We start from the raw sequence: 22998 nt of genomic DNA, 5'->3' as shown, positions 1-22998 counted from the left end.
AAAAAAAAAAGAAACTCAAACTTTTTTGTCTATTTTAACAAACATTTTTGATAATGTCTTAAATCATATGAGACCAAACAAACCAGTATATTATATTTCCATTCCTCGTCCACTGGTGGGACATGTGTTGATCCTCTGTTTCCCTACAGGTACAACAGCTCAGTGGTGACAACCAGATGCCTCTACCAAGCCTGAAGGCCCAGACAAACACCAGCTAGAAGGCATTTGGCGAAGACATACCCCCCCTCCACAATGATGACATCTTTTCCTGCCTTCCTCTGCCTCTGATGGGCTCAACATGGCAAAAAAAAACAAAAAAACATTTGTAATCGCGCAAAGAACTCTGACTGGCTTGATAAATGTTATCAGAGGGAGCCAAGTTGTTTAGTTGGGGTATCTCATAATGTATCTAAGGTTATGCTACTTTATGATTATTAAATAACACTTATAGTTATCATACTGTGAATTATTTATTACTTGAACTCATGATTATGTAATAAATATAAGCTGATATACCGGTACATATATAAGTAAATATGATGACATAATTATTAGAGGGTTCCTAATAAAATTCCTTGATCTTCCTGATACAAAATAAAACCTGATCCTCAAGTCAAGTTAACAATACTATCATTGTAATACATGCAATCTTAGGGTTGAGATAAGTGGCTACGCATGTTTAACTGGTTCCTGACTGTGCCTGTATTGTATTTATTGCCCAGTGATCCTCTTTGGCATTAGGCAAAAGACAAAGGACACAGTTGTTCTTCTCTATGCTAATTACACACACACACACACACACTTCACCTCCCTGAGTACCAGTCTGGGCCTCTGAGAGAATGCGTGTGACCAGTAGTGATGATAAAATGCTTTGTGTCATGCTACCACACACGGACACGCACGCACGCACACTCACGCGTAATTGTTGAGGTCGATCTATCATAATAAAAAGGTGGATTTGCCACAATATACCTACGACAAACAGATTTAATCCTCCAACCTGATTTCAACCCTCAAATTACGCTTTCTTGTCGCCGGCATGCGCGTCAGGACGCGCTCTAAAGTTTGATGCGTAATGGACACCGAACATTTCGTCTTCCTCCTCCTCCTCCTCCTCTCAGCCGTGCCACCGACATGCTCGGATGTCTCTGGAGTCCAGGGAGAGGAGGAGAGGAGGAGAGGAGGAGAGGGGGGGGGGGGACAACAAGGTGTTTGAGTCATCTGAGGGGACGATACTTGCCAAGTCAGTGATGAACGAACGGATGACGGACTGAGAGAAAGCGACGCGGGGACACAGTGAAAGGGTGTTTGTTGTCTTTTACGCACTCCAGTGCGCCCTGAAGTATTTTACGCACTTCAGTGCTCCCTGAAACATTGAGTTAACAGCCGGACTAAACTTTTAAAAACTTTTTAATTTGGACTTCAGATTTCTGACGCGTGTTTGGAACTAAATGCTGCTGCGCCGTTTCCTGGACCTCGCTCTGGTTTTGGATCCAGTGTTTAACAGCTACTTAAAACTCGTCTTCATTGAACTTGTGACTCTTCAGGCGGCATGTCGGGAAAGAAACCTTCCTTGATGAGCCGCTTTCGGGTGGATCTGGTCACGGAAGCTTCGTCTGCTCCGGGTTCGACTCCTTCCCCGTCCTCCGCCGAAGCATCCAAGCCTCCGGAGGAGTCCAAAAGCCGCTTCAGGATAGTTGGATTCTTGGATCCTGGCGCTCTGGGTAGCGCGACGGACATCGGCCTCCCGCCTGATGTGTTCAACGAGCCGGACGCGGCGAGGAGCGACTCCGTCAGCCTCCATTCAACAGGGACGGGTCACACGCACATCTCCGACTCCCACTCCAACACCTACTACATGAGGACCTTCGGGCACAACACCGTGGAAGCGGTGCCCAACATCGACTTCTACCGGCAGACCGCTGCGCCCTTTGGGGAGAAGCTGTCCAGACCGTCGCTGTCGGAGCTGCACGATGAACTTCATAAAGTAACAAATGAGCTCATCGTGACACCAAATCAAAAATGTTCCATTTAGATGCATTAATAAATTAGTTTGGGACGAAGTTAGACTTTTTACATAAATTATATTTGAGTATACCATGCAGTGTTTGGAGAAGTCAAAGAGGTGGTCCAAAATGCAGTAGATGAGTTCCTGCAGGCCCGAGTAATAATAAAAAGAATCACAATTTATTCCAAGGCGTGCAGACACTATAAATAATAACTTTAATGCATTTTAAAGGCAGCAGAAGCATCATTGAAGTAATTGCTTGGTGTCAGTATTTAGTGCTTCACAGCAGGTCATAAACATAAACCCCCTTATCTAACATCTGACACCCTGAGTGGGCCGTGACATCATGACCCGGCAGGCTTCCCCTGCTACGATCCCACTCCTCTGATACAATAGGTATCTGTGACGACCAGTACGTTGCACATTGATACATTAGTGCTCTCTTTACAATGAAGTCAGTCTGATTTAATTGTAATGAATGTAATGTTTGAAGATTGTGGGGATTTCCTTAAACAGTGTTAAAATGAAAAACTTGTATCAACGCTGTCAACATTTTAAAAAGAGTTGTTGTTTTTACATGGCCATGTTGCTTATTATATTTGTAAGTTTTCCTAAACAAAGCTTCTTTGTGATTTTGCAATTCATTACATTGGATAAAAGCAGTCAATTAGTCTAAACTGATATTCAGTTCTGTGATACGGTTTATTGATTTTTCCATAGATCAAGAACTATTTGTGATTTTCATCATTCTCTCTGATGGATTTTTGACCTCTTCCACCCTTTTCTGCTGGTCATCAGGGGCCACTTGATGATGGTCTGGCCAATGGAGAAGAGCTATCAGCTGCTGAGGAAGCTGCAGCCATGGCAGCAAAGGAGGCAAAAGGAGGAACTATCAAGTTTGGTTGGGTCAAAGGAGTCTTGGTTAGTATTAAAGAAAAATATTAAAGGAGCATTCTGATGCTTTCAACTGTCATTTTAAATTTGATCTGATCAGATAAACATTATTATTCGGAGAGAGGACCACACCTTGTTTTTGAAATTTAAAGTCATTTAACTTTGGTGCTCTTCTCCTACCTTGGGATTCAGTTCAGTTCAGTTCAGTTCAGTTCAGAGCTTTATTGTCCCACAAGGGGAAATTTGCTTTGCAGCAGAGGTCACAACAACAACAATAATACCACAGGACGACATGGAACATGTAAAGTAAAACAACAATAAAAACAACCTTAAAAAAATAAAAAATAAATCTGTCCTATCTCTGGGATGGAGGCCCTAATGAATAAACGCTGGTCCACATGAACTCAACTGGTTGTGTGTGTTGCAGGTCCGCTGCATGCTGAATATTTGGGGTGTGATGCTTTTCATCCGGATGTCCTGGATTGTTGGACAGGCTGGGATAGGTAACTCTAGCAGAAATGTAGGCTCCCTCTTGAGCAGCCAATAAAATGAGAGTTTTTTTCAACTTTTCCAAACCGTTTGTTTGTTTGTTTGTCTGTTAGCATTTTGTGCAACATGTTTAAAATAAAAAAAATATAGAATAATGACAGCTTTATCTTTTGAAACCCAAAGAAAATAATGATCAGTATCTGAGTTAAACCTGGCCGTACAAACATGTGATGCATAAGATTAAACAGAAAGACTGATAGCTATTTTTGCTTTTGCTAGGAAGGTAGCATGGTGAGTGAAAGCAATGTTTCCTTCTTCTTGTTCATTCTAATTGTTTTCACGCAATAGGACTGACCATTGCAATCATCCTGATGGCCACTGTGGTCACCGTCATCACTGGCCTGTCCACCTCCGCTATAGCAACCAACGGCTTCGTACGAGGAGGTGAGACAGAAATCTCCAACTCATGGAGATTTTTCCTGGGCTAACAACCAGCAATCAAAAACAATGCTGTGATTGACACAAAATATAGAATCACTAAGAAAATCAGAAAAAGGATCCTTTGAAAGTCATTCCTAAAATTCTACATTTCATAAACACTCGCGTTAACCAGTAGCACATGAACAAACATTGATTAGCACTGTGTGTCACCGCTGCCCAGGAGGAGCGTACTACCTGATCTCCAGGAGCCTGGGACCGGAGTTCGGGGGATCCATTGGCCTCATCTTTGCCTTTGCCAACGCCGTGGCTGTGGCCATGTACGTCGTTGGCTTTGCAGAGACGGTTGTTGAGATGCTCAATGTGAGAAATGCTTTGGTATAACCGTTCAAAACTGTCTATCTATAGTGAAAAGATTATCATGTCTTCTCTGCTTTGCTTGTCCTTTGCAGGATGTCGATGCTCTGATGACCGATGAACTAAATGACATTCGGATCGTTGGGACTCTGACCATCATTCTCCTGTTGGGAATCTCAGTAGCTGGGATGGAGTGGGAGGCCAAGGTAGGATAATGAGCAAAGCCTACTGTGGTGCTCAGGTGATGTTCCCGTGGCTAACAACACATATGAGCGAATCCCCCCAAAACTGATTTGTACACTTTAAAGTCAAACTACCGTTAAATTCTCCTCCATAATTTACAGTTTACAGTCAGCCTGTCGCAAATATTTTGTACATATGTCATGTATTTTTTAAGCGGTGGTACAACCTATTAGCACGTATTATTCATGAAAAGTAACTTCAAACCGGCTGCATCTCAACCATTTCACACTGGATCAGAATGCAGCCGACTGTGAAGAGGGTGGGATGAGGATCAGCACCATGAAGGTCCCGGTTCTCAACTGGAAAAGGGTAGATTTCATGTGGCACCGCAGTGAGCTGGCGTCTCATGCGGGGTGTACCCTGCCTCTCGCAGTGCTCCCTGCTGGAGCCTATCTCGCCCCCTGCTGAGCTAGGCTCCAGTCTTTCTCCTACGGCAGGTCGACTCATACTGAACCTACTGGGGTAGACTCCGCCTTCGTTTGCGTGTGTTTGGTTCGCCTTGTCTCCATTCGTGGGTTCAAACCCGAAAATATGTCGACTTCCGAGGCATTTTAAATCATATACTGTATAATTCGTGGTTATTATCTGATAATCATTATCATAATAATCATCATCATCATCAAGTTGTTCCGGATATGCCTATACAGTTGGATTGATTGTAATGAAGTTGGTGGAGTCGTTCATTTTCCTCTCAGGCAAAACATTAATACTAATATGGTTTATCAGATAAAAAATTGCCATCAATATCAACATATCACTTCTATATTGATTTCTCCCTGTTTCCTTTCTTTAGGCTCAGATTGTCCTCCTGGTGATCCTGCTGGCAGCTATTGCTAACTATTTCATCGGAAGCTTCATGTCCACCGAGAGCAAGGAGCCCATGGGATTCTTTGGCTACAACAGTCAGTCTGTGCTGCACTGCCGTTGACCACAATTTGGTTTATTCTGTTCCAATCAGTCACACATGTTCCAGTCTAATGTTTGCAGCATTAAATTACATTTGACCTGTGTATGTTTTGTCTTCCCCTCCTACAGCTGCTATCTTTCTAGAGAACATCGGCCCAGATTTCAGAGATGAGGAGACTTTCTTCTCGATATTTGCAGTTTTCTTTCCTGCAGCCACTGGGATCCTGGCCGGAGCAAACATCTCGGGAGATCTCGCTGTAAGATTTATGCTTTGCATATTCAATACAATTTGACTGAGGGTTGAAAATTAAATGTAGAGCAGCAATTAGCCATGCCTTTGCATTAAAACAATTTTCTGAATCTTGTTTTTGCTGCACCCAGCAGCTTCAGCTCTCATGTCGCAGTATTGGGATCTGCGGTGTGTATGTCGAGGTGTAGCAGGTTTTATCAAACTTTGAATTTGTCTCTTAGCAATGGAGACATTTTGGTCTGACATTTGAGGTCAAGACTATTTGGTTTCAGTTTTTAAGTGTTAATCACAATGAGAAAATGCTCAATTTTACAACACATAACTATATTGTGGTACATCCCAAGAATCAGTCCCAAATATCTTTGTTTTTTCTTCACGTATATTCTGACAGTTGCAAATCATTTTTTTCTATTTGTATGCAAAGATAAAGACACCTTTTTCAAACTGCTTTCATGTGTTAATCTCCATTCCTATCAGAATTATATATTTTTTTAATTGTTTGATTAGAGAAATTCTGCTGCATTTAAAACTCAATATACATTTGTTCTATATTCATATAATTATTTTTCATCTGAGCAGAAATAAACTCAATCTCATCATGTCTACATTTTAGGACCCTCAATCAGCAATCCCCAAAGGAACTCTGCTGGCCATCCTCATTACAGGAGTCACCTACGTGTTTGTCGCCATCTCTGCAGGTATTATGCCCCTGAGTACACCTAATGCTCAATAACTAAGAAACTCTGAAACTCAGCTTTGTCATGCAAGACAAAAACATCCATACATAAATACATACAATATATCCAAATGCTGTCGGGGTGTTCAACACGGGGCGGGGTTTCTCCTCCAGGCTCCTGTGTTGTCAGAGATGCCACCGGTGACCTCAATGACACAATAACTGACACGGTGAACTGCACGGATGCCGCCTGCACGCTGGGTTACGATTTCTCCATCTGCAAGGAGGGAGGCTGTCAGTACGGCCTGATGAACGATTTCCAGGTATCACCACAGCGCACAATGAGAACCTTTTTTAAAAAATCTATGATGTGAGTATACACACATCACTCAGACCAATCAGAAAGTAGGGTGCATAAAGGCCAGCACACATTGGTGATGCGTGGGTCAAAAGACCCACAGCCATTGTTTTCCATGGAAGCCCACACACTGGCGACGGTGCTGTGTCAGGATACAACGCTACTGTTTCCCTTCATCGACACACAGCAGCACGAGACAAAAGATGATTTCATCACATTCCCTCCTTGGGTTAACACATTCAGTCAGTTTGTCTTGACAGCATCTTTTGTTCAGATGTGTGCAGCAGCACGTTTAACTTCAGGTGTCACTTGATCCTATTTTGCATTGTCAGCATGTGTTAGCCTAAATATAATTTGCAAGACCAGGATAAGGCCAATTTTATTTTTATTTTTTATAGTTTTTATATTTCTATAACTGTGTGTTGGCACTTAACTATGTTGATTAGTATTATGAAAACACACACCGTATGTTGCTAATAATGTTAATAATAATGTTCTCTGTGAGCATAAGACACTATACACAAAAGTTTACTAAGTGTGATTTTGGTATATTTGTTTAAATATTCTTATATTTCATACCATTTATGAGTATTTCATCTCAATTTCATTTCATGCTGCGTTAAATATGCAGAATGTTTATTTTAAAGCTATTATCTCTCTGTCTTTGTGGAATTTAAATGTTTTTTTTTATTGATTCTAAATTCTCAAAGATGATTTAGTGTTGACACAATATTGAGTTTATATTGATGGGACTTCTCCTCAGTGTAAAAATACCTTGATCATAACAATAGGAATTAAAGGGGAAGCTGTTTAATTTAATCGTCCTGCAGAGACTGCTGCTGTGCTGTGTGTGTGTGTGTGTGTGTGTGTGAGAGAGAGAGAGAGAGAGAGTTGTTCCCAAACAAAGCAGCAGTGATAATAGTGACTGTTGTTTTGAGTCACGAGGTTCTTGCTGTTTGGAGACATAGCTGAATGAGAGCATTGACATGATCATCCTACACACACAGAGGAGCAGCGACACACACAGTCACACACGCACACACACACACACAGGCATCTATGACAACACAGCAGCAGTCTCACACGATTCACACTGCTAGACAATAAAACAGCTTCCCATCTAATTCCTGTTGTCAAGGTCTTCCCGCGGCCAGAAGTTTTGGGACATCCAACGCAGTCCCATAGCTTTTCTAACCAGCGACACTGTTTCTACTCATCCATTAGCCTTCTGACGCAACGAGCAAACACATTGTGCCATTAGAACACTGGAGTGATAGTAGCTGGAAATGGGCCTCTATGTAGATATTGCACCAAAAAGCAGACATTTGTAGCTAGAATAGTCATTTGCCACATTAGCAATGTATAGAAAGTATTTCAGATTATAGTTTAAAGTTATCTTCATTGAAAAAATATGTCAAAACATACAGACATTTCTGAGTGACCTAAAACTTCTGGCCACGGGTGTGCATACAGTGAGCGGAGATGTGTAGAATAAACAAAATTGTGCAAATGCACGAGTGTGTGTGTGTCTGTGTGTGTGTGTGTTATCCAGGTGATGAGTTTAGTGTCGGGCTTCGGACCATTGATCTCGGCAGGGATTTTTTCAGCTACTCTGTCCTCTGCTCTGGCCTCGCTGGTCAGCGCACCCAAAGTCTTCCAGGTCAGAAAATTCATTTTATATTCATTATTAAGTAACTAGCGACAACGTCACTTCACACAAACACGATTATTTTAAGGTTATATATATTCAATAAACCGGTTGCATCCTCAGCAACAAAAATGCTGGCTGGAGGAGGACGAATATGACTTTGTGTGGAAGACACAAGTTTTCATGGCTCAGTGAACACCATAACATTTATGTGAAATTTCTGGAGCTAGCACATTTTATTTTTCTAATTGCAAAGACAATTAGACTTTGCATCAAAAATCGGCAAACATTTTGAGACTTTCAGTTCCACAGCAAGAAGGTGACAGGTTCAAATCTGATTTGGGGCCTTTCTGAGAGGAGTTTGCATGTTCTCCCCCTGTCTGCGTGGGTTCTCTCTGTGTTCTCCGGCTTCCGCCGACCACCAAAAACATGCAAACAAAGTGAATTGGTTATGCTAAATTATCCTTAGGTGTGAATGTGTGTGTTTGTGAATGATTGTCTGTCTTTGTGTGGCTCTGTGATGAACTGGCGGCTTGTCCAAGGTGTGGTTGACTGCTGGGTGATAAAAGACACAGCGGTCAGGAAGATGCTTGAAGGGTTCCAACCGGTCTATTCAGGCCTGAACACACGTTCACACCCAAACTGTTTTCTCCATGAATTATGAATTATGCACGATATGCAAATGAAATGAGTGTATTCACTCTGCTCTGATTCCAGGCTCTGTGTAAAGACAACATCTACCCAGGGTTGGGTGTGTTTGCAAAGGGTTATGGGAGGAACAACGAGCCACTCCGTGGTTACGTCCTGACCTTCTGCATCGGCCTCGCCTTCATCCTTATCGGTGAGGCTACTGCACCCAAACACAAACGTTTTTTTTTTGCATGACTTCTTAACGCTCTTTTCTGTCGCTGTCCGTTAGCTGAGTTGAACATCATCGCCCCCATCATCTCCAACTTCTTCCTGGCTTCATATGCTCTGATAAATTTCTCCGTCTTCCACGCCTCTCTGGCCAATTCTCCAGGTAACGTACGTCACCTTAAATCTGATCTTTGGTGATCTTTTTATAAATCTTTCCGCCATCTGCCTTGTTTCATGCATATGTGTCTCTACAGGATGGCGCCCCAGCTTCAAGTACTACAACATGTGGGTGTCTCTGGCAGGGGCCATCCTGTGCTGTGTGGTGATGTTTGTCATCAACTGGTGGGCAGCGCTGGTCACTCTGCTCATCGTCCTCGCTCTCTACATCTACGTCAGCTACAAGAAACCTGGTAAGAAGCAGCGATCTCACGTTTTATCAGTTAGAAATGTCATCAGGTGAATTTCATGCATTGGTGAAAGAACATAAATTCAATCTAGATTGAAAATAATCCTGCTTCTGTCATTATGGAAAATAAAACATTGATTATATATAAAAACAAAGCCTGATTCCAAATGCTCAGTGTCGGATTCTGCATCAGTAAATTTGGTGGCCTTTCTTTAATCTGACATGAAGCAGATGAGAGTAATCAACATTGCCATGGTAACATGGTAACATCAACATAGTGTTTAATATCCCCTCACAAGATTTTATTTTGCTCTGCTTTCCAATTCTTCCGATTCACAAAAACACAGTTAAGATTTTTAATTTAGGAATTTGTATTAAAAGATTTCTGCAGTTGTGTTTAATCCCCCTAATGACGAGACATCAATGTGCTGACACACACAACTGTATCTCCTGCTCCATGTTATCAAAGCCAGCTGACAGAAAATGCAATCACTTTATTAACATTGCTTAAAGCATTGCATTCAATCATTATAGAAAAGTATATTGAATCATAATAACCTCTGGATTGCAATTTGTAACATCACCAGAGTCTTGTAACATATCACTGAGAAAAAGATATAGATTAGATAGACGAAAGCTAGATCCTAAATATCTTTCAAAAATATTTTCTAACGACATTCACAAAATGTGTACGATATACATCTGCCATGTCAAATGAGCACATTCCTAATATTTTAATGAAGCCGTAACCTCCATTGGCTCTGGCTTCTGTCACTGAACCGTGAGGGTGAAATCTCGCTTCTTCTGTTTCAATCAAAGTGAAGCTGCAACAAATCCAGTGTTTCTTGATAAAATATCACAAACCAGATACTCAAACTTCACACAGCTCTAACCGCTTTGGCTGCTGTTCCTGCAGATGTAAACTGGGGCTCGTCCACTCAGGCTTTGATCTACAACCAGGCTCTGACTCACTGTCTGAACCTCACTGGGGTCGAGGACCACATAAAGAACTTCAGGTCAGCTCCGGGGCTAAATGTAGGCTCTGCAGCACCAATTCCAGGCTCTTCCTGCTATTATCCGATTTACTAATCCTATTTTATGGTACATGAGAGACAAAAAACGTTCATTAGCAATTGACGCAATTTCATAGACAAATGAAATGAGGTTAAAAGAAGCCTTCAAAAATGTCCAATTGAGTTTTGATGCTTAGCGTGGCGTCTCAGTGACTTATCTCCATGGTTACAGGCCTCAGTGTTTGGTGCTGATTGGATATCCAAACTCTCGTCCTGCTCTGCTTCAACTGGTTCACTCTTTCACCAAGAACGTCGGCCTCATGGTCTGCGCTCACATCAGGACTGTACGTACAGATAAATGCTTCACCTGATCGGCATTCATTGGAATCAAAATCCGCTGGAGGTTTAGAGGAATCTTACTCTCTGTGTCTCCCTTAGCTGAGCCGGCGGCCAAATTTTAAAGAGTTGTCTCAGGATCACGCCCGCTGTCAGCGCTGGTTAAGTAAAAAGCGCATCAAGGCATTTTATACTAGTGTTATCGCTGACAACTTGAGGCACGGGACACAGTTTCTCCTGCAGGTAGGAACACCCACAAGCCCAAACCTCTACAATACATCGTTTTATCCGGTTGCTACATCATGCAAATATATCATTATATTCATTATTTAAAATACTGCCATTGGGAGAAGGAGATGACATTTTGTCTTAATTCTGTTCTCGGTCTTCAGGCTGTCGGTTTGGGTCGTCTTAAGCCCAACACTTTGGTAATGGGTTTCAAGAACAACTGGAGCGATGGAGACATAAGAGACGTGGACATTTACATCAACACTATACAGTAGGTCATGATGCATCTTTTTAAAGGGGACTACATATATATATATATATATATATACATACTAGTTATGAGTCTGCAGACGATACTGATCAACCTGCGAAACACAACTAAGGGAAAAAGAACCCCCATATGTACCAGGAAGCAGTAAATAAAACATCTGCCTAACTTCAGTTTATCTAGTCGTGTCTGTGTGTTCAGTCCTTAAAAAAGAAAAGAAAATGTCATGAAAAAAAAAAACATTCCTTGAGCTCATAGAAATTAAAATAGAAGATGCTTTTGGATCCAAAAATTCTTGACAAAGCCGTTTTCTTCAGCAGCGAGACAACACTATTTCTGCTGTGTTGCAGTGATGCCTTTGACCTTCAGTTTGGAGTTGTAATCCTTCGACTGCAGGATGGACTTGACATCTCTCACATTCCTGGACAAGGTACATCAATCTTTTTCTACGCATCCCCCCTCACATATACCGACTGCATAGACGGCAGCTGTCTCTGTCTGTGCTAATAGATGAGCTGCTGTCATCCCAAGAGAAGCCGCCAATTGGCCATACAGAGATGGTGGTTTCTGTCTGTCCCCCTAAAGACTCTGACTCTGACTCCTGTCCTTCAAAAGCCACCAGCAACCAGAGCAGCCCACTCATTTTGAAAGGTAAGCAAGGTCATCATGACGCAGACAAATGTGAACACTGCTCTGGAACAAAAGCAAGACCTGAGAGATAAGGGTGTTTTCAACATTTCAGCATTCTAGGCTTAAATTAGCTGATAGATTTAATTTACACTTCGTAAAATAGTTGAACTGGTGGCGAAGAATAGCCCTACACATACATACATACACACACACACCTACACACACAGTGCATATGTGCTCTCTGGTGTGGTCCTCATGTGAACTTTTGTATTCAAGGGAGATGTCGTGATTGCAGCTGGCGTTGTTTCTGTGCTCTGCACCTTGAGACCTTGAGAAGAAGCTGCCCGTTATCAGTTCACAGCAGTTTCACACACACACACACACACACACACACACCTACACGCCTAGGCTGACCCCTCTCTGGAGTGTATTCCGTCCATTCCAGTTACAGAGACACTATATATGTTTGTGTACTTTGTTATTTGTGTCTCTTTTCGATGAGTGTGGTGCACCCTTAGAATAAAATCTAGTAGTGAAGAGACTCAGATGTATTTCTGTGATTAAAGAATACCTGCAGTGCATATAATTATTTAAAAAAAATTTACCAAACAGATCTCCGAAACACAGAGCCTTCCTTTATTAGATTAGTGTCATCGTTATTTGGTTGGCGCGGCCCGCTTAATTTCATCAGAAGGGGTTGTTTGACCTCTGATCAGCTCCTTTTTTTATCTGACTTAGGGGAGAGAACAAGAGCATTTTTTAAATGTCTAAGTGTGTCTTTAACCTTTCATTTTTTTTGTATTGTGTCATGTAATGCTGTCAGCTGCTGAGACCAAGTCTCCTCTGAGCCTGGCCGACCAGCGTCTGTTGGAGACCAGCCTGCTGTTTAAGAAGAGGCAGGGCAAAGGAACCATAGATGTGTGGTGGTTGTTTGATGACGGAGGTCAGTGTCTACAAAGATGACTCCCACTTGCTCAACACGTTTCTTATTGCGTGAACATGCTGCAGGTTCAACAGTTAAGAGGAGACGCTTTCAGTTAAACGTGAACTAGAATCAATAAGGTGCTTGTTTGTGTTTGCAGGTCTCACTCTGTTGATTCCCTTCCTGCTGACCAACAGAAACAAGTGGGGTGGCTGCAGGATCCGCGTCTTCATTGGCGGGAAGATCAATCGAATCGACCACGACCGACGAGCGTGAGTCACGCAGCCTATGGCCGTCTTCGTTCGACAAATAAGGTGCATGGGAGAAAGCGCCCTGCAATGTTTTTACTCTGCCTGCTCACTGTGGCATGTGTGTGTGTGTGTGTGTGTGTGTGTGTGTGTGTGTATCCCATCAGGATGGCCACGCTGCTCAGCAGGTTCAGAATCGACTTCTCCGACATCAACGTCCTGGGAGACATCAACACCAAACCCAAGAAGCACAAGTACAACCTCTGATGGAATCTGCGGCTCCCGACGTTCATTCAAATGTGTTGCGATTTGATTTTTATTCAGGGAGCCGATGTGACACTCGCCGTGTCAAAACGCGGTGACAGATCTATTGAATCTACCAGAAAAAAGCTGCACTTCACTTTTAAAAATCAAAAGGGAATGATGGTTTCATGGGTTTTAAAACTATTTGGATAATATGATCTGTGAAAAGCATTAGTTGAATTGCAATCGGAGGATGAGAGGGGTTTCAGCTGAGTACTTGGTGATCGTGCTGTAAACACAGCGTTCTCCCTGTGTCGGTTTGCAGTAAGCTCTCCTTCAAGGAGCTGATCGAGCCCTACAGGCTGAAGGAAGACGACATGGAGCAGGAAGCTGCGGAGCGGCTGAAGGCCCAGGAGCCCTGGAGGATCACTGACAATGAGCTGGAACTCTACAAGGCCAAGGTCCGCCCTCGCACCGCAAGCACATCGGCTCGGACCGGTTGCACCGCTCTGTGAGGGAGGCATAATGAGAACTTACTGTGTGTGACTTTCAGAGCAACCGTCAGATCAGACTGAACGAACTGCTGAAGGAACACTCCAGCGCCGCTAAACTCATCGTCATGTAAGAAGTCGAGACCGTCCTTTCAGTTTGCCCTCTTCATCATAAATATCAGATCCTGCTGAATATAATACATATGTTGTCATTTGTTTTGTGTTGCTGCTCATTGATTATTTATCATGATCTTTATCATGACTTCTGGGCCAAACATTAATTTGTTAATAAGAGTATAATATTGAGCCTTTAAACAAAATCAGAATCAATCATGAAGAGCAAAAAACAAAGAATCAGCTGGACTTGCTTAGGTTTGGTGGAAGACGTTTCACCTCTCATGCAAGAGGCTTCTTCAATAGCCTGTACTTGAGTTAATGTACTTAGAGTAAATGTACTACTACTGTATACTGGTTTTAGGGGCACCTGGAATTATTCTGACATAAAAAACAAACAAACAGGAGAAATTATTATAAATTTATACAATATTTATAAATGGTGTATTTTCTGTCCTAATTCTCATTCCGTCTTCATTTCTCTTTGTGTGTCTGTAGGAGTCTGCCTTTGGCCAGGAAGGGTACGGTGTCCAGCGCCCTCTACATGTGCTGGCTGGAAACCCTGTCCAAAGACGTCCCACCTCTGCTGCTGGTCCGAGGAAACCACCAGAGCGTCCTCACTTTCTACTCCTAACCCGCACTCATACAAGTGTTTACTGACAACTCACACACAGAGTGACTTATTACCCATGTTAATGTATCACAGTATTGTACCTTCAGCTGAACAGTGAGACTCACTTTTAATACAATGGTAACCAATGAGTCAAAACCAATCATCATTTTAGACGTTTCTCTCACCTTCACTAACAACAGGATGGATTCTCTTTGGCTTTTATGTGATTGAATAACTGCAAGATGCTTTAACTTATTTTTTTTAATAGTTTTATTTATAAATAATGGCCAAATCATGATGAATCATTTGAAGATGTTCAGCAGACATGTGATTATGAAGAAGCATTTTTTTTCACTGTGTTTCATGCAGCAATGCTTTCTCTAGCGACATTATTTGATATATTATTTTATTAAAAAATAACTAAACCACATATTCATGTTAAGTCATTTTTGGATGTCTTTATATTTTTGACTATATGAATCCTTTTAGCTTCCCTGGACCTTAAGAGTTCTGCCTAGATAAACAACTCCAGTAGTTTTCCAATGCTTTTCACCAGAGGAGCGTTGTGATTTTGCATCATCAGTGAAAGAGTGGAGACAAGACCAAGCAGAAAAGGATTAAATGAAAATAAAATGAAGTGAAGAAGCCTCTTGGATGAGGCTTGAAACATCTATTTCCTTCTGTTTTTTTTCTGCTTTGCGGGACACGGTAGTTGCTGGAGCCTATCTCAGCTTGCTGTGGGCGAGAGACGGTGCACACCCCGAATGCGTCGCCAGCGCATCGCAAAGCCACACAGACAGACAACCATTCACAACTCATACACTACGGACAATTTGGAGTAATCAATTTACCTAAATTGCATGTTTTTGGGGGAAAACGGAGAAAAAAGCAGAAGGAGCACAAGTGGAAGGAGAAGGTGGAGGCCTCCAAATCTCAGCTGGAGGAACTTGAGGTCCAGATCCTAAAAAAGAAAAATCATTAGTGGTACAGGAGGCTGTTCAGCAAGTTCCATATCAAGGGTTAGAAACAGAGAACTGATCTCGATCTGAAGGACTGAATAGGCCTCCATCCACAAAGACTGAAGATTCAACTCTTACCCCCCTTAAATGTATTATTTCTCTGTATTTTTAATCATCGCTGCCAAGGAGGTTTTGTTTTCGGCTGCATTGGTTTGTTTCTCTGCTTATCAGTTAGCAAGATAACTCAATAAGTTACAGATGGATCATAATGAAATGTTGGGAATGTTACCAGGAACAGATGATTACATTTAGGTGATGATCCGCAAGAGATCCTGGATTCTGGATGACTGAAGAAAATAAAAACCTTTATTCCTCAGAAACTAAGAAAAAGAGCATTTTTGTAGTTGTATTATGCTTTGACAATTTATAATTACCCAACACACAAAGAAAATTTTAAATATATAAACCTAAATACTTTTTTTGGACTGGAAATGTAATGCACATGTTTAACATAGTTTGATCTTAAGAAATATTATGTATAATAACAATCACCGGACCAAAATTAGATTATTTAGTCAATTTTGGAAAAGCAGAAGATAAGGAGGAAGAATGGGTGGAATAAATAAAGGGGGAAATGAAGGTGGAGCCTGAATATCTTTGGGCAGAGAATGAAGAAGAGGATGACAAGCCTGCAAAGTAGGAATAGATGAGGGAGGGGGGAAAGTTGCATAGGAAAACCTGTGGAAGAGTAAGGAGCTGTGTGGCAACTGGCAAGGTGGACGAAAGGCTAAAGCAAGGCTGAGAGAAAGAGCCAGATCAAATGTCAGATCATTTATCATCATAGAAGAAAATTACATCGTTTTCCGACAGCATACTGCAAAGCTTTTACCGCTCAAACAAGGTACACGCTCTGCGGGGACAATCACTTTCACCATGTGCAGCTCAGGTATGGATCCTACTACGACAAAGGTATGCCCCCAACTTACCTTGCATGTGATTGGCTGTTATCGAATAGGTTGATTGGATTGGTTGGGTTAAGTAATTAAGCGTGACGATTGGTTCGGAAGGAAAATTCTGGATAAGCCAATCAAAGACAGCGTAGGGCGGGACAACGCAGACCGGAAGCTACGAGTAGCAGAGGGAAAGGTGAGTATTTTACAGTTATTCACCCGAAACTGTTCTGTGTTGTAATTTTACTAGTTAAGTTGTTAATTCCCATAACAACACGGGACGGTCAGACCGCGTTCCCATAACAACAACACGGGACGGTCAGGCCGCGTTCCCATAACAACAACACGGGACGGTCAGACCGCGGTCCCTGCTGTAACACGTGTGAATCCGTGCTGTAACATTGAAGCCATTGAACCTGAGGGGCCCTTTAGAGCCACAGGTGCGTTCACGGACCCCCCATTTTAATACATTTGTATTTCCTATACTTGATTGTGAATACGTTTAGATCGACAGTAATAGAAAAAGTCCTGCACTATTTGTGATAGTTTTATCTTCATAATATGAAAACATGTCTCTCGAATTCTCAATCGCATTGGTTTCAGTATTTCACACAGAGGTTGAGCCGTTCGGAAGAACTTCACTCATGGAGGTTGTCGTCAGGGAGAGCTACATGTTGCACCAACCTGAATCGGCACAGTTTTATTTATATTTAAAGTCTGTATTATTATTTTTTTTGTCTTACGGTCATGATTTCTTTCAGAATTTTATGATCTCTGGCTCACCAGATCCAGACCAGAATTCGATGAGTGGGTAGATGCTGGGTGATGAGTGGGTGGTGCTAATGCTAACGTTATGAAACCCTCCTCCCAAATCAGGCAGCCAGAATGACGAGCTTGCAGCTGAGCGTGAATGAGGAGATGGTGGAGAGGTTCCTGGACGCTGCAGCCACAGGAGATCTGACCAACGTTTCCACGCTGCTGTCCCGTGTCCCGTCGCTCATCAACCAGAAGGGATCCAGAAACTGGACCGCGCTGATGCTCGCCGCCCGGAATGGACACTTTCCAGTGGTGGAGATGCTGCTGGCACATGGGTACAGGGAACTCTGATAAAACTGTACAGCGCCAAGAATTCTAAGTGTGAAAGAGGATTTAAAAAATGACAGAAATCATTACATATTTCATGTAGTGTATGAATTTAAAGCAGCGTTGATGCATATTTCACAGCAGAAGGTGAGAAAACATTTATTAGCCTGTAGATAATAGCATTTATCCTGACAGAATAATGCAGTTTATATGGATTTATATTAATGAAACTGCCTTCTTGCACACTTGTAAGTATTTATTGACCATTTTACTAAAATGTTTTTAAACTAAACGGTAGCCTTTCATTCCCCCCATTTCTTCAACAGATATTTTACCCTCAGACAGACAAATCTGCTGCTTCGCTAATCCCTTCTCTTTTTACTTTCCGAGCTGTGACAAGTTCTCCGTGAACAGCTCGTCACAGACGGCCTACGATATCGCCAAGTTCTGGGGCCACAGACACGTCTCCAACCTCCTGGGCCGGACGGGCGCCGGCTGCCAACGCGTGCTGCCGGGCGCCGACCTCAGCCAGCAGGAGAACTACTTCAGCAGAGAGATGCTGCACCGTCGGAGCGAGAAGAGGACGGACAGCGAGTGGTTGGAGGTGCAGCGGCGTGACCCGGAGACGGTCTACATCTTGTTCTCCGACCTCGGCCCCATGGTCAGCACCATCCAGAAGGACGGCGGCGCGTCGGTATGTCGCTGAGTACAAATGCCATTCTGGATTTGAAGGTGCTGAACCGTCGCCACGGCGCCCAAACCCCCGCATGAAGCTTCCATTGCTTCTTATTCGAATAACTGAAGCATGGAGGCAGATGCACGTGTGATTATCGCCTGTTTTGACATTAAAATCTTTGTTTCATGAAGTATTTGAGTCAAACCTTTGGATTAAATAATAAAATGCCCGGTTATCTCCGTCCTGCAGTTGGTGATGGTTGTGATTCTATCTCCGACAGGCGGAGACAAAGCTGTGTCGGTTCAGATATGAGGCGGTTGAAGACCTTCTGCAGAAACCTGCGACTGCGCTCGTCTTCCTCGGAGTGAAAAAGAGGGAAAAGCCGAGCTCTTCCTCTTCCTCTCCCTCGCCCTCCTCTGCCTCCCGTCGGACGGAGGAGGGCGTCCGTGAGCCTCCTGCTTGGTTCGCCATCGGCGCGGATCACGACGCTGCCGAGCTTCTTAAACGCTGCAGAGAAAAGAACTGCTCCTTCCTGAAGTCGGCCAACAGAGACCTGCTGAACTTCAGCGAGGAAGAGGCTGGTGAGGAAGATACCGTAGCTGGTGCTTTTCCACCGGCGTCTTTCCTTGGACGTGATGAATCCGGTTGATATCATGCAACTCCTGCTGAGTTTTTATTAATGAACTGTTCTTCATCCTCCAGGAGTTGTGGCTCAGGCTCGCTCATTGTTGGCTTGGCACAGCCGCTACAGCTTCTGTCCAACATGTGGGGGCAGCACCGCGATCATGGAGGGAGGCTACAAGAGGAGCTGCATGAATGTGAACTGCCGGAGCCTGATGGGGGTCCACAACACCTGCTACCCACGAGTCGGTACGGCACCTCCAGTGGCTGCTCCGGAGAAGAAGCGTTTGTAGAATACGTGCAGATGGAGGTCTTCTGTCTCGTACCTGTTTTCAGACCCAGTGGTGATCATGCTGGTGATCCACCCCGATGGAAACCAGTGTTTACTGGGAAGGAAGAAGGTCTTTCCAGCTGGCATGTTCTCCTGTCTGGCTGGATTCATAGAGCCTGGTAATTCTAACGCATCGCATTTAGTTAAGCCTTAGCCCCTGTAATAGTTTGACTTTAGAGGGCTAGTTTTTCTCCTGTGATTGTGTGTACATGTTTATTTCCCTACAGTACAAATAACTTTATAAAAAATGAAATCATAAAACCCCCTCTCCTTGTCATATCCCTGCAGGGGAGTCGATCGAGGAGGCAGTGAGGAGGGAGGTGCAGGAGGAGAGCGGTGTTAAAGTCGGACCGGTTCAGTACATCTCCTCTCAGCCCTGGCCCATGCCCTCCAACCTCATGATTGGCTGCCTCACTGTTGCCATATCAACTGACATCAAAGTGGATGAGACCGAGATTGAGGAAGCTCGATGGTTCCCCCGGCAACAGGTACAAATATAAAACATCTCCTATTTCTGCTATTCTGTAACAGATATCACTAAATGATATAATGATGCAAATACTACTACTGCTAACGTGTGTGACAAATACTTTATGAAGGTATTATTCTTTGTTTTGCGTTACGCCTTGGAGTAAAACATTGATTGTTTGTCTGTTTAGGTGATTGAGTCCTTGCAGAAAGGCCCCCGTCCCGCCTTCACTGTCCCTCCCAGACAGACCATCGCCCACCAGCTGATCCGGCACTGGATTGGCATGAACTCTAACCTCTAACCTGAAGCACTTGACAGCCTTTGGGACTGACTTCAGATCAGCTTCATCATCTGCACAGATTTGTCTAGAATGCTGCAGCCTTAAAAACACTCAGTTAAAGGCAAATGAATATGCACCGTTTATGGCCTTTAAATCAGCTACATGTTCAGACAACACCGTTTTCCTTGTGATCCATTAAGTCTCAAACTTCAGTGGATGATAAATAAGGTAGTTCAATAGAGTTAAAAAAAATGTTAGTCATTGTTAATTTAATGGAACCAAAAATATTTCCTGATCAGCCTTTTGCGTAATGATCATAATTACCGGTAATACATAATACTTGAAACGAAGATATATTAGTACATTTCTTAATGCAATTCTCATTGTAGCATTCTTTTTGAAAGTGTACGTACATTATGTATAATATAACAGACGATGGAGCATCACCGGTACGGGTCACAGGCAGACGTCTTCATGCAGCTCCGCTGCCGAGTTCAACGTTGCACCCGCCACCAGCAGAGAATAATTCTATTTAATAAAAAATTGCTTGATAAAATAAAAGTGTTGGTTTTGTCAACACCAGCCTAAAGCTGGGCCGTTCTTATTGTCTTTTATTATCAAAGTATCATATAGGTATTTACTTTATTGCGGCTCAGATTCCAGATGTCAGTTCAGACCTGCAACTATTTTTTTTCTGGAATAAACATTTTGAAGAATTTAAAATTTCAACAGAACATCATGAAACTCCAGTGATGAGCCGGAAGAAAAGCATCATTCTTTGCCTGCATTTAATTAAAAGGGGGTCAAATGTCTAATTAAGAGATCCCCAAATCTGTCACCAACATTGCTGCTTAAATTAAAAAAAGTGACGTTAAAATGTTCAATTAAATCACGTTGACTCATGTAAGGAAAAAGTATTTGACTTGATAAGCTTCATGCTGCATAAACAGCATGTGTTGAATGGATCCCTTCACTTCAAGCCCGCCTTGATGTTCATTCGCGTCTCATTATCCCTGCGTGGAAAATAAATCATTCCGCACAAGGAAGCACAGAGAACCCATTTGTGTACCGTGTCTAACAGACGCTCGGTGAGCTCCGACTGTACAAGCCGAAATGACAATAACACCCACATTTTAAGAAAGAAATCAGACTCTCCTGTCAAAAGCACCCAAAACGTGAATCATCAGTGGTTCTCAACATGACCAGGAACAAAGCGTTGGTACATTTTCTTTTCTCTCGCAGAGTGAAAACAAGAAAGCAAGCTCTTTCTCTGTTTATTTTTCTCATTTCTTCAAAAAAAGCATAATTTCAACTCGTTTTTTTCCCTTCTTATAGAAAATGGAAACAAAAATTGCCATGTACAAACATTTAAAAATGCCTAACAGGAGAAAAAACAAAAAAAGGAAATAAACTGGCAATAAAGGAATCTTGAAACGCTGTACAGGTTAATGCGGAGATAATTCATTGTCTCTGCCTCGGTGCTGCTCATCCTCACTGATCACTCCCCGTTTATTTACACTCTAAACTGGCAGAAGTGTACGTTACTACCGCTGTAGACAAGAAGGCTGAACACCAGTACTTCATTCTGAAGTACGTTGAAGTATTTCTGGATTTCAGGACCTCTGGGCCTGCGCAACCTGTTTAAGGTGCAGCGTGTAGGATTCAGATGATCAGCATGTTAATGCTCAACATTTTCATTTCCTTGCATAGTGAGAATCCCGCTTCCTCCGACAAGAAAAGTAAAAGATGTCTTTGCAGTGGTTTTCGCCCGGCAACATGGGATAAGCAGGATGACAGCAAAGAGAATCTGCTTATTTGCAACAACAAAAAAGATGAGGAGAAACAGAACAAATAACATATATAGCATTATTATACTGGCGCTCTGTGACCACAGCCTGGACTGATGGAAGGTTCACGTGATTTTAAGAATCAGACAATCCTACAATCACACGTTTAGCTGTGAATTCCAAAAATGTTTATGTTGGATTTTAAAAATGGCATCAGATGCCGTGGATGAACCTTCACACGATGATCAGAAACCCCAAAAAAAGCCATTTTATCGTCAGGTTTGATATACATGTTGGTAATACACCTCATGTGAACTTATACTGGAGCCCAGAGGGGCTGACAGCAGAACGTTTCCCCTCCAGGAGCTGGTGACATTTACAATCAGTCTGTTAGGATGCGACTGTGGCTGGCACAAATGTACAAAGTCTCCAAAACACCTACAGAGCAAAGGATTAGTGGTAAATGTTTTTGCAATATTTCTAAGAAAAACATTTTTGCTGGCCTTTCTGCATATTTTCCTCACACCTGCAGACGTGCAGGACACAATCAAGTACAAAGCAAATCCTCTACCATCTGTTAACATCATGATTAAGGTCCAGACCTGCCTGAAACCTGAGTTTGGTACTAAATTCATTAGATATGTGACTTTTTAAGCACATACTATAAAGACATGACATGTTTTAAATATTCCATTATGCAAATTTAACAGACATGATAAAGTTCAGAAAAAAAACAAAAACAAAACCACCATACACTGAAGAACATCTGGCGACAGCTCAAAGAGCTGTCAGAATGGCTTCGAGGATGGACAGCTCGTATTTGTGCAGCAGCTCAAGCTGCGAGTGATCCAGGCTACCGCAGGTCTCGGACGAGCACCAGCTGATTTTCTGCCATTTTATTAAGTCCTAGTTTCATTTCAGTCCAAGTACAAACTTATCTTCTGTGCTTTCTGTTGAACGGCTGAACTTGAATTGCTTTAAGCGTTGCTGGATGCTTCTGAGAGTTAGAATCAGCTCAAGCTCAGCTTCATCGCTTAAATATCTCGGATCTCTTCGGATTCCGTTTCAAAGAGATCAATTCTGTATTTAGTGGGCAAGTTTTTAATGGTGAGGTGAGTTACTCTTTCTTTTAAATATCTTTAACGGTGATCAGATTTTGGTATTAGCATCGTCACTGAATAATGCAGATCAAGTTCTCGCCTAAC

At 42.6% G+C, this 22998-nt stretch overlaps 2 protein-coding genes across 2 annotated transcripts; both read left to right on the top strand.

The window, feature by feature from the left end:
• Positions 1–1552: 1552 nt before the first annotated feature.
• Positions 1553–14658, top strand: LOC137918083 (solute carrier family 12 member 2-like). Its single transcript, XM_068760829.1, has 26 exons — positions 1553–1987; positions 2807–2929; positions 3330–3405; positions 3740–3835; positions 4053–4192; positions 4282–4392; positions 5223–5331; positions 5465–5592; positions 6199–6283; positions 6436–6584; positions 8172–8279; positions 8985–9108; positions 9187–9288; positions 9380–9535; positions 10448–10547; positions 10777–10888; positions 10983–11123; positions 11273–11379; positions 11727–11806; positions 11887–12027; positions 12830–12949; positions 13089–13200; positions 13344–13430; positions 13745–13880; positions 13973–14040; positions 14523–14658. Exons 1-26 carry the CDS (start codon positions 1553–1555, stop codon positions 14656–14658), a joined length of 3282 nt encoding a protein of 1093 aa, XP_068616930.1.
• Positions 14659–17431: 2773 nt separating this feature from the next.
• On the top strand, positions 17432–20985 carry nudt12 (nudix (nucleoside diphosphate linked moiety X)-type motif 12). Its single transcript, XM_068738570.1, has 7 exons — positions 17432–17637; positions 18020–18323; positions 18586–18886; positions 19008–19175; positions 19263–19376; positions 19546–19745; positions 19917–20985. Exons 1-7 carry the CDS (start codon positions 17432–17434, stop codon positions 20025–20027), a joined length of 1404 nt encoding a protein of 467 aa, XP_068594671.1. The 3' UTR covers positions 20028–20985.
• Positions 20986–22998: the final 2013 nt, after the last annotated feature.

The sequence above is a fragment of the Brachionichthys hirsutus genome, chromosome 4, assembly GCF_040956055.1.
Source record: "Brachionichthys hirsutus isolate HB-005 chromosome 4, CSIRO-AGI_Bhir_v1, whole genome shotgun sequence".
In the NCBI taxonomy this organism is placed as follows: domain Eukaryota; kingdom Metazoa; phylum Chordata; class Actinopteri; order Lophiiformes; family Brachionichthyidae; genus Brachionichthys; species Brachionichthys hirsutus.
This window is presented reverse-complemented; position numbering and strand designations above follow the sequence as displayed.

Excerpts from the sequence above, each read along its gene's own strand:
- LOC137918083 (XM_068760829.1), top strand. The coding sequence starts at position 1,553 with ATGTCGGGAAAGAAACCTTCCTTGATGAGCCGCTTTCGGGTGGATCTG. Across the intron at positions 4,193-4,281 it reads CGGTTGTTGAGATGCTCAAT|GATGTCGATGCTCTGATGAC; the intron begins GTGAGAAATGCT and ends TGTCCTTTGCAG. Across the intron at positions 13,431-13,744 it reads ACCAAACCCAAGAAGCACAA|TAAGCTCTCCTTCAAGGAGC; the intron begins GTACAACCTCTG and ends GTCGGTTTGCAG.
- nudt12 (XM_068738570.1), top strand. The coding sequence starts at position 17,432 with ATGACGAGCTTGCAGCTGAGCGTGAATGAGGAGATGGTGGAGAGGTTC. Across the intron at positions 19,377-19,545 it reads GGCTGGATTCATAGAGCCTG|GGGAGTCGATCGAGGAGGCA; the intron begins GTAATTCTAACG and ends ATATCCCTGCAG. Across the intron at positions 19,746-19,916 it reads GATGGTTCCCCCGGCAACAG|GTGATTGAGTCCTTGCAGAA; the intron begins GTACAAATATAA and ends TTGTCTGTTTAG.